The 12,300-nt window shown below is 42.6% G+C and overlaps 1 protein-coding gene across 6 annotated transcripts in view; it reads left to right on the forward strand.

Annotated features, from left to right (window-relative positions):
• Window positions 1-12,300, forward strand: part of arvcfb (ARVCF delta catenin family member b) — a 159,583-nt gene that overhangs the window by 59,028 nt on the left and 88,255 nt on the right. For 5 of the 6 annotated variants that reach the window (XM_036527345.1, XM_036527349.1, XM_036527344.1 and 2 more), the window contains exon 1: window positions 11,751-11,960. In XM_036527345.1, coding sequence (XP_036383238.1) covers window positions 11,751-11,960 — 210 coding nt within the window. Of the gene's footprint in view, window positions 1-6,490; window positions 6,595-11,750; window positions 11,961-12,300 lie in introns of those variants that run through there. The other variant, XM_036527352.1, reaches the window with a different exon arrangement.

Consider the following 12,300-nt stretch of genomic DNA (forward strand, 5'->3'; position numbering starts at 1 on the left):
TCCTACTGATCAGCATAAGCCTGATGATTCATTCAATTTAAAACTGGCGATAAAATCCTTATTAACATAATTTCAATTTATAATTTTAATTGATTACATTAACTGGTGCCATAAAATAAGAGGTGACAGTGTACTTACTGTAAAAAATCCACCTTATCCATGAGATAAGGGCACAGTGACAGCATAAAATCCTGTGCACATTATTGCACATTATTATTGGGAACACAAAAAGAATGCAAGACTAAATGTATTGACTGCATCTCTTCTTACCTAAAAGAAATTCCTACTTTGCAATTTGGAATCTGAATTTAGAGGAGAATGGAGACCTCTGCTTAGCACTATGGTAAGTGTTGCATAATTGAAAAGTACATGGTTCAGCCTGCGTTTCACCTAGAAAACCTCACACATATAGTCTATTCAAACTGGCAGCCCATGAAAACTTCTCTTTCCAAGTTCTGCTGCTCCATCACAGAGGGCAGATCATTCATATGTTGCAGAAGGCGCTCCTCTGATGGGCTTGACTTCACAAACGGCCTCTCAGGACCAGTGCATTTACAATGCAATCCCTGTAATCCATAAGTGAAGGGAGGTGCTAGAGTGCTTCTTTGGGTTGCAGTCTTCTTTCACCCTTCATCAAAACCCCTTTCCCTTGAATGTGTGGGAAATATAATTGACCTTCTTGAACCGATTGCACCCAGGAAGCTGTATACTGAGCAATTGTCAACTGTGTTCAAAAACTCCAGAAGAAGACACCGACAACAACAAATACATCAGTAAATACATTTTGCAAACTCATGTAATACCTGAAAATGGCAGGAACCCACTAAATGTTGACATTTTGTACTCTTCAACTGACGTTAGCAGTCAGTTGGAAATGGCTAAAAGTAATGTAAATCATCTACCTGATGCTGTACTTAATGCACGCATCCGGTTACTGTCCCTCCTCCCCTGCAGTGATCAGGTGTTATGTGACAAATTGTCTCCCCCTGTGGAATGACTCATGAAGACAGAATGCTACATTCTACTGCAGTACTGTGTCTTGTTTACCAGAGGAATGATGAGAAAGAAAACAGAAAGCCTTGAAAATTGCAGTGCAGATGAACTCAGAAAGCCCTTCACATTTATGGGGCAGCAGTGTAACATAGTGGTAAGGAGCTGGGCTCATAACCAAAAAGGTTGCTGGTTCCATTCCCCGCTAGGGTATGCTGCAGTACCCTTGAGCAAGGTGCTTAAAGCAGAATTGCCTCAGTAAATGTCCAGCATTATAAATGCCATGTAAAAATTGTAATATATGTATGTCACTCTGGATAAGAGCATCTGCTAAATGCTAATAATACATAGAAATTTAACATTCACAAATGTAGAGTATAATTGAATAGGAAAGGTTTAAGAAGTAGCCAAAGCCTTGTTATTGTTGTTATTAGCAGTAGTTGTAGTTTTAGTAGCCAAATAGTACTACTGGCACCGCGTATCTTGCTAATTAGCTAATTGCAAAGCAAGCATAGGATTATTGGAATTAAAACCTACACCTTCAAGTTGAGTCCAGTGCTCTAATCACAACTCCTTGCTGCTTTCTTGAATGAGGCATCCTTTAATGACAAACAAGTAGAAAATACGCGAGAATCTCCTCCGAAGTGAGTCAGTGTCACCTGTTATTGGAAGTGTTCCTCACAGTGCTGTTTGGCCATAATGATGTGTATTAAGTACAGTCTCTACTGGAATGCAGTCAGTTGTATTGATGTAATGGTGTTCAGAAGCAAAACAAAGTGTTGTGGAAAGAGCTGAAGTATAAAAGTAGATTTCTTTCTGTGGCTTGTGGCTGGATGGATGTGGCTTAGCAAAGTGCAGGAGCTGGTCTGATGACATACAGTGAAATCTATTCAATTTCAGAAATTTGTAGAAAGTTACAGGTAGTGGTAATTCTTTTGATTTTCATTCTCTCAATGGATACCAAAAAGTCAGATGGAGAAACATATTTCTAATCTTAGCTATCTGGTGGGAAAGCAGCCGTTCTGACACCTATAGCCCTTTTGAAGATTTCGGAAATAAGAAACCGGGAAACTGAGTTCTGAGAGTTCTACCTTATTTTTTCCAGGATGTCTTTGCAAAGCATTTTTAAACCATCTATTTCCCTTCGAAAAAGTCTTTGAGTTAGGAAGGTCCCACTGTAAGATTTTTTTTAATGGAGGGACTCTGTGAAGGTCAGCATTGGGCCGAACAGTTGGCAGTTTCAAATTGAACTCCTTTTAACGCATCGGTCTTGTGAAGTCTAATGATGATGGACTGTAATTTTCAGATGGAATACTCAATTAGGTGCTCAGTCCTGCAGAAGACTGTGCACAATGGAAGGACATTTTCAGCACAATGTGTCTGGGATTTGCTTTCAATCATAGCAGTGAGGTGAATGGATTACCTGGACATGGGGGCCAGTGCTGCTTTGTGTTCCCGCCATGACTCCTATAACCCTTCCTGAATAACTTTAGGATCATGGGATCAGAATGTCATTTTTGCTCTCCGTGATTAAGCCTGACACTCGGCCCGTCAGGGAGAATAATGATGAATTGAATAATGCCGGGGGTACGATGAGTGTGAAGTTTCGAATTAAAAAGTGTCGCTTTTCAATAAAGGTCATTTTACAGCTCTGAAATTCAGTTTGGAAGGCGCTATTGTACTTTTGTCTCCTCGTGCAGGACAAATTGAAGTCTCGTGGGACTCTTCAGGGCCTCTGGCCGACAAATGGAAGGGTTTTACCGCCTATTTTATTGCAGGTATTGTGATGTGACTGTAGAAGTTTGGGTAATTTGTGAAGGTGACTTTGTTAGGCATCAAAGTTTAATGAGCAGTCCTGAAGACCAGTAAAGCCCAGTTTCCAAAAAATCTACACCTTAGGGCATTTGCCTCCAGGATGTTTGTATGTTTTTGGAGATGAAGACAACAATGAAAATTCAAAAAGCAAAACAAAATCATTCCCAGTACCTGTGCAACCTGGTACAGTTCCAACCCTTAGCAACTGAACAATATATAAAGTACAGCGCTGCCCTTTTATCATACAAACACGTTACAACACTCTTAAAATGCTGTCTGTTTGCTGGTACAGAAATAAAAACTATCACTGGATTTCACAGTAGTATTCAATTCCTCATAGTTCTATTTACATTGCTTTTAGGAGTTCAAATAGGCCTAAGTGTAATTAAAGACAAGATTTTCCTTCTCATTTTTGTATAAAATTTGAAATGAATGTATTGTCAAAATATTGAATGTCTTAAGACTATCAGTTTGTTGGAATTGGCATCCCCATTGATTAGCATATGGACTTGTTTTGATTGGGTGAATCTTACAATTTGACAATTTGAGACTTCCAGGTGGCTCAGTGAGCAGAGGCACTCGCTCTGACCTGTCACACCCACTCCCAGTCAGCCAGCTCAGCCACGCCCAGCTCAGCCTGGCTCAACCACACCCACTCATCAAGTGCACCTGTGACTCATTCATCAATCAAGTCCTGGCTACTTAATGACTCAGTTTCTGTTGCCTCATCGTGAGGTTTTGTTTCCTGCAACTACCAAGCCTGCTCTCTGCCATTCTGATTTGTGACTACTGTGTGACCCTCGCCTCTTCTTTGGACCTAGTGTGTGTTTTCTGGATCTGGTTTTTGTATTGCTGCTTCCCGTTGCCGACCTGTTTCGTCCCTGACTCCGTTTTGTCTTCTGTGATTATAATCTTTGACCGCACTTGGATCCCAGTCTGTTTTGATTACAAGAACACAGGCTGAGCCTTGTAGTCCACATGTCGCTAGTTCTTTTTAATGCTGTTTATAAATGTAAAGCCTGTACTTACTATAAGCAGAAAGAATAAAGATAAATAGCATTACATTTTTATTTCTAAGTTGGCTGCCGCTGTGTCTCGGTATGTGGTATGTGTATAAATTAACTGCTTAAAAATGAATGGAAAAATATTACAGGTTGTAGGGTTCAGCATTAATTAAGGATTTCTTCTAATTTCTGCTTGCCCATATATGGCATAATTTATCTGAAATATAAATCACATTAAAGTTGAAGACCTTACTGTATTTTGTAAGGTCTTCAACTGGCACGTGGACATCTGGTTTCACTGAAATACACAGAGGAGTGTTATCAGTAAAAAATGTAAGTTACTGTCATATGCACAAATAATATCCCCTTTAGAGGGCATGTAGAATGCAAAGGACCAAGAACAGACTTCATAGTTTGTCCTGCATAGTTCAGAAGGAATGTGATTTGCCTGTAAAATCTGGTAACTGTTTAATAGAAAGGTTTTAAATTAAATGAAGTGAATAAGTGAATGTAGTTCCTACTAGACTGGCTATATTTTTCCAAGAGCTTGTGAAAAATTCATTGGTCATTAGGGTCAAAAGCACTATTGTTGTGAAGAACTGAAAACAGAGGGAGACACCCTCTCTTGGAGGAGACAGTGTCGGAGGGGAGGTGTGTATCGTTTAGAAGTCTGACAGCACATCTAAGGCCATTGCATTTTGGCCTGAGAATGCTCCTCCCCATACCTTTCACATCCAGGAGGAAATGTATTGAAACTGACCTGACAGATTCGCACTGCCAGTCTCCCACTCCCTTCCATATCAGCTGAAGGGGTTGTGTCCTAGCAGGGGATGGATAAGGATGCTCGCAAGGGCTCTGTGGCTGCCCTGCAGTTGACAGGAGTGTTTTGAGTGGCTGATGTCATAGCTACTGAATAGTTGCTGTGAGCCGTGAGGCGTCCACTGCAACGTAAAGCGGAGGAAGCCTTCAATCACCACCTTTCACCTTCCAGTGCTGTTCAGTTACAAGCAATATGGTGGAATAATTACAAGGCATGGTTCAATCTGCTGTCACATAGGCTTTTCACACACATTCAGTGTTTGCCCATTCACTGTAGCATCCAAGGGGTTTCTGTATCTCGCTACTCTAATAAACATTCCCTCACCAGCATTCTCCTTTTTCCTCATCAATGCTGAGGAAGCAGTCGCCAGAACTCGGCACCTGTCGAACGGGTACGCAGGAGACCGAAATGGCCACACAGCTCTTTCCGTTGAAAAATGAAGATGCCCTTTCGACAGGCCGTTCTGCATCGCTGCTCACCTGATCACTGGGTTCACCTCACATCTGTCAGAGGGGTGCCGCGGAAAAAAAAAAGAGCAAAACAACAACAAAAAAAAAAAACGGATCGGCTCACTCATTTCTGTGAGGAGTACATGAGATTAAATGCGTCCCGCGGTGACAGCTGACAGAAGAAGGCCAGATCAATCACACGTTCTCAGACAGGACTTGAGGGAGAGCTGTATTACATTCATTATTAATCATAAACTGCATTGGGACCTTTTTCCCAGCATTGAAGCACTTGGTGACAAGTTTTGAAAGATTATGCAAACGTTTTCTCCACGTATTACTCTGATTGGAGTGTACCGCTCAGCATAAATTGAAGTCTGTTTTTGGAAGAGGGCTGATTATGGCGCTTGCCTTTTTCCTGCTCCACATATACCTGAGCAATGCAGGACACTGTTTTAACAGGATAACCCCATTCAGGCATTGGCTGCCCCAACAGGGAGCTTTTTATGCATAATACAGTGTGTCACATTAAGTAGCTAAAACACATGTTGACTTTGGGATCCACTCACATGCGTTTGTGTGTATTGGCGTAATCTCCATTCTGGAGCCATCGGTACTTGACTGCGAGAGGCAGCGGTGATAACTAATGCAGCCCTGGCTTAGCTCACCTTTGATGTTCCTCCCAGAAATCCAAGGTGCTCAAAGATATCTGTCCTTGAAGTGAAAGCACCGAGCGGCCCCCGGAGAGCGATATTCTAATCCCGGACAGAATAAGAAGTTGGATAGTCGACTGTACAGTTTTTTTTTTAGAAATTACCTTGGCGCTTCTCCAGTTGCACAGTAAAGATGTATGGGAAAGAAGCAAAATTCAACTTATTGAAGCCATGCTGCTCATTTACAGTAGGGTCAGTGCTGGAGATGGTGGCATTGACGTTGTAGTTTGAAATTATTGTCATTAAATATCAGATGGTCTACTGTTGCTCTGGTTTTTAGGCCGAGGGAAAGCAGTGAAGCTTGGGCCTTCATGGGGGTATTAGAGAGGAAGTGAGATGTTGGTGAGCAGACTGCAGGTTTTTGCAGTGTTAGCCAATGGCAAAGACTTGCTGGTTGGCTACAGCCTTGCCCTCGGTAGATTTCACTGAATAATATCTGGTGCTTTCTCTGGTTGGGTGGTCCACGGTAAGTTAAAAGCCGGTGTGGAAAGGGATGTACAAACAGAAGCACTAACCCAAGAAATAAAAGGAGGCCTCCATCGTGTATTTGTCTTTAGCTGGAGAGGTGTACAATCTGTATGAAGAACAAAAACAACACAAAAAAAGATGTTGGAACGTACAGAGAAGTGGTATTATGTAAAGGCCATATTTTAATGATGTGCTTTGCCTTCATTATTTATTTCTCTGTTCTCCCGAGTACAGCTGCTGTGTCAGGCAGATCTCCCTGGGTGGATTGCACAAACCTGTCAACTCTAACAGCGATCCCATCAGTCCACTCCACATCTGACAGCCCGCCGACATCAAAGGTACTGTATCAACTGCTTTTTGTTTCCTTTTTGCCTTTAATCATTCAGCTGAATATATCATTGAGCCGATTACACGTTTTTTTTCCCTACCCGTTATTTATTTTTTGTCATCAGGAATGCCTCACCGCTGTGGACTATTTGTAGACCCACTGTTCCAGCTCCATTTTGTTGTGTTTTCTCTTTTTTTCCAAGCAAATAAATTAAGAGCTTTTTCCTCAGGGAGTGAGCTACTTTTTAAATAATTGAAACAGTGGAATCAGCTCATGTAAATGACCTTAAACCATCTGTCTTTTAGAACGTGTTTTTCTCCTGTGAAAGTAAAGGAACTGTAGAGTGAAAAACAGGAGTGAAAAAATTTGTTCCGGCCCAGTTTCGTAAGACATATTCAGCTGTGTAATTGAGTGATTGAAGTGGAAAAGATGTGTTTTAGCTTCTGTAAATGACAATAATTGCACTTGTGATGTCTGGCACTTACGAGAAGTTTTTTTTCTTCTGCACAGGTGGGAAATGGAGTGAATTTTATTTTCACAAATCCAAGACATTTATATTGATGTGAAGTTTAATTTCACTTCATTTTATTTGTAAAAGGTAATATGTCAAGGAAGTCCAGTGTTATCTTTTATAATATGTTTGATGACTTCAAATTTAGCTCTAATCTCACTTTTAAGTGAATATGTGCTATCACAATACGTTTGTAAGAACAGTGCATTTCTGTGTTTGCCTGTCTTCATAACCTCTGAAAATGATTATTTTGTCCTGCAACGGGAAATTATCAGTAAACCTGATGTCAGCACATTTGAAGACCTGTAATCCTTAATATGTGATGCTGTTCGGTCTAACTGAGAATACCCCAAGAAAACCGAGAAAACTATCAGCTGATTCATCTTGCAGAGAAGCTGCTGTAGATGAGTCATAACAGACTGACCACCCTTGAGGTGGGATATCAGTATGTCACATGAACACATGTACATGCATGTTTGTGAACGCTTGTGTCTTCACATCTGTGAAGTTGTCTTTTGTGTGTGTGTGTGTGTGTGTGTGTGTGTGTGTGTGTGTGTGTGTTCATGTGCTTGTCTGAGAACTTCATTTGAGCACTGCTTCAAAGAAAGAGAAAAATTCAGTAAAATATTTTTTTCTCCCCATTCTTTTGGTTGTGAACCTTATCAGTAGTTGGCTCCACGCTTCTCGTTAAGCTTTACTTATCCCGGCATCACTGTGCTTTACTGTATAGTGGATTAACATTGCTCTTTAATGTGGCATAGAAGAGAATGCTTTGAATCACAAATTGGAGAAAGATTGACTGTATTGCGATGCATTCAGCTGTATGAAAAAGTACATCTTCAAAGTCAGCCAGGATTATGTATCCCGTTACAACTATTTAAAACATGCTGATAGCTTTTGTTAGGCCAATGAATCCTTGATTCCATTTACAATATTAGGTATTTATTAAAAGTGACAGTGTCCTCCCTGTAGCTCCTGCATCACCGGAGCCAATACCTATTAATTGCTTAAGCTATCCATGGAGGCTGACAGCAATCCCTGTGAACCACATCTTATAATGAAGCACTTTATAATCACCACATCGAATCTTGTTTTTTTCTGTTCTGAAGGAGCGGGCTGAGGGACCCCACTTTGAATCCTAGATGAGGATGCAAATTGAAAGATTTGGGTTTTAGGAGTCTCAAATGAAAAGTACCACAATTCTGTTATTTCATCTCAGTAATTTTCACATTTTCAAAAGGAAAAAAATGCTGTAGCTCTTGAGTTTATTTGGCTTGATTTGCATTTGCTTTATGGCACCAAACCACAGTGCAGTTAAAAAGAAGGTTCTCTGTAATTTCATTTCTTAATTCCCCGCCTTTTTCGGTTCTTACTTGTGCAAAAAATGAAAACTTTTTTTTTTTTTTTACAGAGAGTCAGAACTAGAGATGTTTCTGAAATACACTGCCAATCGTTCAACAAAGCGTTATGGAATATAGGATAGTCTAGTTTGAGGAGAATATTTCTAAGAGCTGTACATTAAATGATTGCCTATTTAAATCTTAGGAATGTTTCTTAATGTCTGCAGTTTTCCACATACTTATTTCAACATATTGTGTTCAAGCTCAGGTGGGAGGAAGACCTTGAGGAGCAGGTGTTTTTAAGTAGCCCTTTGTGTCTGGAGACTGGCATTTTAAGATGGGTATCAGATGGGATTTAGACAAGGAATTCATTTAAGCTGCAATTACAGCTCCAAAATGGGAAATGGGCCATTGTGTAGTGCTTAGCAGGAGTAGGCTGGAATATTGAAATGGCATCAGGCCCTAGTCAGGTGAGCATTTCTGTCTGTGACTGGACCTTGTCCCAAAAGGATGTCTAATTATCCCCTCCCCCACCCCCAATCTCTCCTCCCCCTGCACCCCCAGAAGGACAAAAAAGGGTGTGACTTTTTTCACTGTGGTAGTCCTTTTGCAGTGTGCTGAATTAATTTGCACCAAAAACCTCTTTAACATCACTTACAGAGAGCTTTCACAGGAAGCCTCTGCAGCAGGCAAATGCTAATCCCAGTCTTTGAGACCCACACAGGATTGGGTTCAGAGGCAGTTTTCTCACTGTGTTTCCTGAGCTGTAAGAGTGCATTTCACTGTTCTGAACTGCAGAGCCCCCCCCCCCCCCCTCCAAAATTACGATCGCTCCTGCAGTTGCGTTTAAACGGAAATTTCCCAAAAGTGAGCTGGATGTATTTTATTGTAGTACAGCCCAAGTGATCCAAAAAAGATTTGACGAATGGGGTGTTGAGGATTTATCACCTAATTTTCCAGTGGGACTTTGAAGTGAGCTACCTCTGCATTTCACATCTCTGAGGCCGAGCCGAGAGTATGCCTGCGTGTGAGTAAATTTATTGCTTGGCTATTTTTAGAGCACAGTTTTGCGCTGAAACACATTTATCCTTGAGGAAAAGCCCCAAGCCAGCATGCATGGTGCTCAAGTTAAGGTGGCACATTTGATCTGTGAAGGAACATAATCTCATTCTCTCCTCATTTGCAGTGTTATCCTGCTTTAAAAGATATTCAGAACCCACAGCTCTTGAGGAATTCATTATGTATTTTGTGTTTGCTTCAGTCTTCTGTTTTGAATTGCAGTTTGTGTGTGCTTATATGTGTATGTGTGTGTGTGTGTGTGTGTGTGTGTGTGTGTGTGTGTGTGTGTGTGTACAATTGTTAGCATAATTTCTGGTTTATTACAATGTTATTATAATGTCTGATGTGCAGTAGCAAATGACTAGAATGATCCCAATTGAGAATAAGGTTAAATACAGAGTGCTGGGTGGGGTTTTGTGTCAGCTTTGCACTATTAGCCAAGCATCTGCTGTACAACACTTTAAATGAAGCAAGTTTGTTGAGGAGGAATTCTTTAAATTCACTCCCTGTGTACTTTGGTCTATTTTAAGAATCGTCCAGGAATTGGTGCTAATGATAACCGCTCAGGGTGTCACTGACATGACTCACACATTCCCCATGTGACCCAGGGAGCAGCACCCTTGAGTAACTCTCCCGTCCTCTCTCCTGTAGCGGTGTGTGTGTGTGTGTGTGTCAGCATGTGTTTGTGAGAGTTGGTAGCATGTTCACATGGACCTGCCCTAATAACTGGATTTATATAATCATTCTGGGGTTTATAACAAGGATCACACGTGGGACTTCAATCCAGATTCATCATATACATAAATATAATTAGCTACTCTCCTCTGCTTATTTGAATTACATATACAGCCGTGTTCATTATACTCCTTCTGTTTTGCTCTCTGAAAAGGAAGCGCTAACAAACAAGGGTGTGGAGTGAAATAAAGGCGTGAATAATTGTGGGTGCAGCTTTAATGAATTCAGCTCAGATTATGACTGTAGAGAGAAAATAAACAAGAAAGGAACATATCCCCCAGGGTCAACTTTCAGTGACGTGGGCTCCACCGCAAAGCTTTGGAAGGAGAGTGGCAGAAAAGTTCCATTCAAGATAAATAAATGATCAGCCCGAAACAAACATCAAAGTCTGATTGTGTGCCGCGCAGCCTTCAAAGGGAATTGAGGTTTCACCCACGGGTTCCTGTCGAAAATGAGACGGGCAAGACGAGCCTGTTTACACAAACCCGGCACTCACTCCACGTTGCAGCCACCTGCTGTGGCTTCTAATGAACTAATGTGGCTATTTGGCCTTGCTCTAACTCTGTCCCTCCTCGCTGCTCGCTCATTCCCTGCTCTCTGTTGCAGCGCACGCTCCGGGGCCTGCAAAGCGGTGCCCCTTGTGCGTGGCACGCGTGCACGGCGCATAGCTTCGGGTTGCAGGGATTTGTTTTCCCCCGGACTCTCGGAGGCGAGAAGGCGATGCTGCAGCTCACGTGTTTAACCCACCTCTGATCTAACCTGTCCTCTCTTTTCTGTCTGTCTCTCTCTTCTTCCCCTCCTCCAGCCCTGACTCCTCTTGCCGCTGCGTTCTTCTGCTTCTTTTCTTTCCATAGTGGGGGATGTCTCTGCTCTAACCCCTGTCAGCCTACTAATCCACTAGGTGTGTATGAAGCTTTCTTTTCTGTCATAAATGGCTCGTCTGCTTTTAGCTGGATGATTACACCTCTCCCTGCGGCCCCCCCAGCATCAGTCATCGAAATTGGATTATTAGACACCGCTTATACGTGATGTAATGATAAAGGTCAGACATGGTGCAGTCATAGTCAGTCAAAACTCTGCACAATAGTATTTTAGGGTCAAATAGCTAAGAAATACACAAGATGCATATCTGTATACGTTTGTGTCGATAAAATTGCTATGGATGTGAGTGTATTATGTTAATGTGACATTATGTGAATTGTTTGCTTGTGCATGAGAGCCTTTTGAAGAATATTGATGTTGTAAGTAGGCATTTTAACATTTCTATGGCAAATCAATATCTTCTATATCATATCTTTTATCAGACAGTAGCACAGATCTCCCAGACGGCACTTGCCTCTAAATTAAATCGAGTCGCAGTCGACGCTCCTCGGGGATGGTGCTGTGCTTTTTCCCAGTTGCTTTGATCTCGCCCGACTCCAGAGCTGAATACCTATTGACTTCAGTGCCTCCCCCCCTCCTTTCTCCCCTCCCTCCCGCCAAACTTGTCCAAGATCGGTACATCTCTTTCGGGGAGCAGCCATGGAGGACTATGATGTGAGGTCAGCGGCCAGTATCCTGGCCTCGGTGAAAGAGCAGGAGGCGCGCTTCGAGCGCCTGACCCGCGCCCTCGAAGAAGAGCGGCGCAACGTCTCCCTGCAGCTGGAGCGCGCCAACCTGCCCCCCGACAGGCTGGGCGGCTGCAATGCAGGCGGCAGCCAACCCCTGGCCTGGCAGCAGATGGTGATGCAGGTAACCGAGCAGCGGCCTGACCCGCCCCTCCCCCTGCCCGCACGCCTCATCGTTCCCGGCTCTCGCCGTCCATCCGAACACGCTCATTCCATCTCCATTGTGTTTGGATCATTGCCCCAGTGGTGGTGCAGGTGAATCCATCGCTTTCATGGCTTGTGCCTTCAAAAGACATGTCGCTGACCCCTGGCCTCGTTCCCCCTGGTTCGTCATGTTGGGTGTCGTGGTGTTCGTTGGTCGTGATGCTTGAGAAGAAACTCCCATCTCTCCTACCTTCTTTCAGCCCCACCTTGACTGCCTGTCAGTATTGTTGCATGCTTTTCCTGGTTCCCAAACTCTTTGC

Source organism: Megalops cyprinoides, chromosome 4, assembly GCF_013368585.1.
Source record: "Megalops cyprinoides isolate fMegCyp1 chromosome 4, fMegCyp1.pri, whole genome shotgun sequence".
Taxonomy (NCBI): Eukaryota; Metazoa; Chordata; class Actinopteri; order Elopiformes; family Megalopidae; genus Megalops; species Megalops cyprinoides.